The sequence below is a fragment of the Labeo rohita genome, unplaced genomic scaffold (assembly GCF_022985175.1).
Source record: "Labeo rohita strain BAU-BD-2019 unplaced genomic scaffold, IGBB_LRoh.1.0 scaffold_348, whole genome shotgun sequence".
In the NCBI taxonomy this organism is placed as follows: Eukaryota; Metazoa; Chordata; class Actinopteri; order Cypriniformes; family Cyprinidae; genus Labeo; species Labeo rohita.
The window spans coordinates 1-5,252 of record NW_026129266.1 but is presented as its reverse complement, the minus strand read 5'-3'; the positions used below and the strand labels follow the sequence as shown (position 1 = coordinate 5,252).

Sequence of the window (5,252 nt, the reverse complement as noted above, 5' to 3'; positions counted from 1 at the left end):
AGAATAAATGCATGCAAAATCAAAGCCACTGATGTCTTTAATACTTGGACAAACCGTAAATGTGAAGAGAAACACAATATTTAGAATTAATATATGAAATAGTGTTATTTGAGCCCTAATTAAATTATAAATAACAATCGGTTAATTGCCCACCCCCTTGAATTGATGTCATCAATGGTCTGTGAAGTATGTTTGTCTGGTGAGTGCATGTGTAAATCAGTGATGTTTGTTTGCATGTGTTACATTATGAACCCAGACATATTTCTCTGCCCACAATCTTTGTGATCTGTGGAAAAACATTTTCACTGCACTTTCCTGTTGTGTATTGTTGTCCCACTATCCCAGACATGATCTATAATTGCTCATTTTTTTCTTCAGGTGCATTTAGTGTTGACACAGACGAAGTGTCTGTGATGGAGGGAGATTCAGTCACTCTACACACTAAGGTTCAAATAAAACAAATAGACAGAATTATGTGGTATTTTAATGGCGTTCGTGTCGCTCAGATCATTTGGTATCAGAGTAAGATCTGTACAGATGCTGAGTGTCCTGAAAGATTCAGAGACAGACTGAAGCTGGATCATGAGACTGGATCTCTGACCATCACAAACATCAACACCACAGACTCTGGAGTTTATCATCTTCAGATCACCAACCGCTACTCTGAAAAGGTCTTCGATGTTCATGTTCATGGTAAGTCATTTAACATTTCAAAGCAGGCAATACATGTTTAAATCAAATAACAGCTTGAAAAAAAACCTTTCCTTTAAATTGTGAATGGATTGTGTGAGGGATATCAACAGTTAGGTGTGCATTACACAATTTTAATGTACAATGTGGACGCGCAACTAGCCATGGATTATCATGGATTATAGTTAAAGCTGTTATTGCTGTTTGAAATTGTTATTGCTGTTTGCAAATGTTTTTCCAGCAGCTGTTGTTTTTTTTCAGATGTTCCTGCTGCTAAACAAGATGAAATGAAGTCAGTGACAGAGGGAGAACCTGTTGCTTTAGATCCTGGTGTAATAAACGACCCAAATGATTTGATTAAATGGACTTTTAATGGTGTTCATGTTGCTGAAATTAATGGAGATCCCAGCAAGACCTGCATAGATATTCTGTGTCAAGAGGGTGATGAAAGATTCAGTGTCAGACTGGTGGTGAATCAGACTGGATCTCTGACCATCATGAACACCAGAACCACAGACTCTGGAGTTTATCAACTACAGGTCATCAGCAGCAACGTCAGTATTACAAGGATTAGGAGATTGAAAGTTACTGTCACTGGTGAGTGTCATTCAGTTATTCAGTGCAAATTAAATAAAGTGTCTTTCACTGTTTTGACTAACACTGTTTGTTAACCTGCACAATGCAAAACGTTTTCCTGTAAGCACTGATGTTTGCTGTTGAATGTTTTGGTGATGTTTTAGTTCCTGTTTTTCTAAAACCACCATTTATCAGTTAAATCAGTACCACACAACTGACGAACAAAGCAGAAACGTGTAAATATTAGTCAAAAATATCAAATTACTATCGGTCTCTGTTCTATCGGTACAGGTTCAGGTCTGTCTCCAGCTGCTATAGCGGGAATAAGTGCTGCTGTACTACTTCTGCTCGCGGCTGCAGAATCTGGTGTGTTTTACTGTCACAAGCAAAGTCAAAGTGAGTACTACATACAGATGATGGGGATTCATTGTGTGTGCAAGATGTGAAAATATGCATTTCATTCTAACTTGCCCAAGTCATCTATGTAAAACAAAGTTTTTCATTATTGTTTAAACAGGCAAGGGGACAGGGCAAAATCACATTCAGGTAAGATAAAGTCAGCTGCAATAAAATAATTGGCAACAGATGCAGATCTGTAAGTGCAGTGTATCTATTTGCATGTGAGTTTTCTTGTGGTTTCATTCAGAAATCACTATATATATAAACTTTAGAATGAAAAGCAGTGACATGTTTTATGTGATTAAATCTGAGGTCTAAAACTCAATTCCTGGATCTAATAAAAACACAAACAAGCAACCGATATATATAGCTTGCTTGTTTGTGTGTTTTTATTAGATGAGAAGAAAAGAAGAAATATCCAAATTTTCAAATATTCAGGAAAAGGAAACATCATTTCCAACATAATTTCTCAAAAACACAATTCCAGTCTTGTTTGTGTGTGTAACTAAATCATTAATCCCATTAATTTCTTTTACCTTCTGTAAATCTGTTTTCTTACAGGAAAATGTACAATACTTGCCTGTTCATCAGAATGAGACTCAATCAAGGACTGCTCCTAATGGGATATCCCAGAATCAGACTAAGACTGAGGCTGCTAATGGAACACCACTGTAACATTTATTATTTGAGTGTGTGCGACGAACAACCGTATAAGTCCAAAAAAACAAAAAATGAGATAACCATGTGACATTAATTGTATGTGTGAACTTTGTATACAGAAACAGTTTGGGGATGTTTTCGCGTGACCAAGAGTCCGCATTTTAAACGTTAAAATAGCGCCACACGGAAAAAACCGTTTATGTCCACAAAGAAGAATGGAGATGCCGCTTGCTGTCATGTCCGCTTCGGACATTAAAAGGCAAAACCTAGCCTACTGGGCGTCTACTATAGATCAGTCATGAATAGGTCGAAATGAAAGTTGAGAAAATTATGATATATCTTGTATACCTTATGATATGTTGAATAATATTTAGCTATGATGTATGTCTGCATTGTATTTATTTATTTATTTATTTATTTATTGTTTTTTTGTTAATAATTCATTGTTATTGCCTGTACTGTAAGAATGTCTATGTATTATACATTGTTCATACTGTATTTTCTGTTTTTAAATAATAATAATAATAATAATAATAAACTAGAAAGAAATGCTTAATATTAACCTGAAGTTTCTGTTACTGTATTAAAACTAAGATAAAGGAATCAGATCTTTAGTGGTTTAAAGTGATATGATGAACTGGAGTTATACTGTTATTCCACACTAACTGGACATATACCTTTCTTCCACATTTCAGAAATATAAATCACAATAACTTTTGATTTTTAATACTGACACTGAAAAATGTTATCTCCTTAGAATTGAGAAGCTTTTGTTGTCTATTTTCAAGTAAAATAAAAATATATAATATAATGTTCACAATCCAAATGAAAAAAATCTTATTACTCAAAATTTGAAAATATGGACTTGTATGGTTCTTCGTCTCAAGGCCTCATTTAATACTTTTAATGAAAGGGTCAGTGAAAATACGAAATGAGAAAGTAGTTCAAACTCACCCAAACAGTAGTCCACATACTTTGTTACATAATCAGTGCTTCAAAAAAGGCAGTTAAGGAGTAAATGAGCAATAAAGTAAGAAAAAAGCAACACATTACCAGCAGCAGGAACAGCAAGGGCTTGAGGTTTTCGCTATTTAGAGGTTTATTAAAGGTGCTAAAGTGACCCAAAACAAGAGCAGTCAACGATTTTTGTTTCTTGTCATTTGCACCATAATGCCATTTACACTGATGTACTTAACAGAGCAGTTATTTTGTCCCATCTGTTTACATCCTTTGTAACTGACTGTTTTCATGAATACAAGGAAATGTATTTGACTGCTCACATATTATTATTGCACAAGGCTGCAAGACACAAGTGCACTTCACATACTGTAGTTGCCAATACAGGTTAGGGTTTTTTTTTTTTTTACATCTCAGTGATACTACATATTATGTTAGATTGTGTAGTGTGAAACAATGTGGTTTAGAATGTTACGGTTAGTTGCTTAGCTTTGGATAATCAGTGAATCACAGTATCTGTATAAACAGTCGTTTCAGGGTTTAAGGGAACTGAAGAAGTATTAAAAATCTATATGTTGATATGCAATGCTAGATTTGTTATGTAAATAGGATGCATGGTGCATTGGTCCAATCAATGTCACTAACTCCGCAAATATGCAAATAAAAAATGTTATCCTGGGGTTTAGGAATGACGAGTTCAGATGCAAGAGCCTCCAAGTCCATCTGATGTTTTCTTTAAAATAAGCATTTTTATCAGGCTCCTATGTATAGGTTTCTACCTAAGTACTGGTACTTTTGATTGGGTTGAGGCTGGGATTTAGCGAGTTTGAAGTAAAAGTATTTGATGGATGTATGCTATGTGTCGAGAGCATTCACTCAGTATCATTATCTTTTTTTGTTTTTGGACCGAGTTGGCTTTTAGAGGGTGTTGCATCTGAATGTATAACAGCCAAAAATGTTAAAATCGAACAACGTTAATAATGATGCACTTATCTTTGTGTTCACTTTAAATTAGAACAGTCCAGCTTTGGCATAGCGATCACTTGATTACAGAGCTACAAGTTCAAAATCTGATCCCTTATCACACTAAAAACATGTTACTCATGAATCAAATTAGCCTATAAAATATAGAATTGTGAAAACTTCAGAAATTATCACAAATTTTGTCCACTCACCCAAACCTATTTTGACATGCAATCAAATTCACTCATTGCCAGAGTCTTAAATTTCATGTGAGAAGGAAGATTGTGACCTGTGGGGCATTAAAGGTGAACGTCCTGTTCATAAAGCATGATAATTGTGATACTATGACTTGTACTATCACTGATAAATGTTTGCCTCCACTTGGTGGTTCAGCCTGTAATATGGGTGTTACCATTGCTTATATGTGCCTTTGTGCCAGCAAATGTAAAACGTGCTTTAAAGTTAAGCCTGTAAAAAAGATGTTGTCTTTCTGTAACAAATAAATGAATGAATAAATTGAATGCTCGTTGAATGTTTATTTAATAAATGCCATTACAAAAATATTCACACATAATAGCTGGATTCCTGAAATGGTGAATTCCTAGTCTGGACACAAGATTACTAATACTATTATAATGCTACTTGTATACAAGCATGTATTTATGAAATATAAGTGATAATGTGATAGCAGACTGCTGTCTGAAAAAGAAGTGATATTTTATTTGTCTTACACTCTTTAAAGATATTACATTTTGATTTTAAAGTAGGCATAATAGTGAATATTTTATAACGTATTATTAACATTTATTTCCTTGTGATACACGTGGCGAACATTATTAGTATCCCAAATATAAGCAGTAGCATTCATGATAAAGCAAACATTTTGCTTTCCTGTGTATATAAATTGATCATCCCTCTAGTGGTCAAATGCTGTATTTTAGTCTCAGATGGTGCGCTTTTAGTCTGCTGCTATAAATTCAAGCTTATACAAAATTAAAAGCAAAGAC

General features: G+C 34.3%; 1 protein-coding gene across 1 annotated transcript in view; it reads left to right on the top strand.

The window, feature by feature from the left end:
* Nucleotides 1-3,684, top strand: part of LOC127160428 (uncharacterized) — a 15,240-nt gene extending 11,556 nt beyond the window's left edge. The window contains exons 6-10 of the mRNA XM_051103066.1: nt 215-693; nt 952-1,287; nt 1,558-1,662; nt 1,784-1,812; nt 2,227-3,684. Coding sequence (XP_050959023.1) covers nt 215-693; nt 952-1,287; nt 1,558-1,662; nt 1,784-1,812; nt 2,227-2,340 — 1,063 coding nt within the window. The 3' untranslated portion in view covers nt 2,341-3,684. The remainder of the gene's footprint in view (nt 1-214; nt 694-951; nt 1,288-1,557; nt 1,663-1,783; nt 1,813-2,226) is intronic.
* Nucleotides 3,685-5,252: the final 1,568 nt, after the last annotated feature.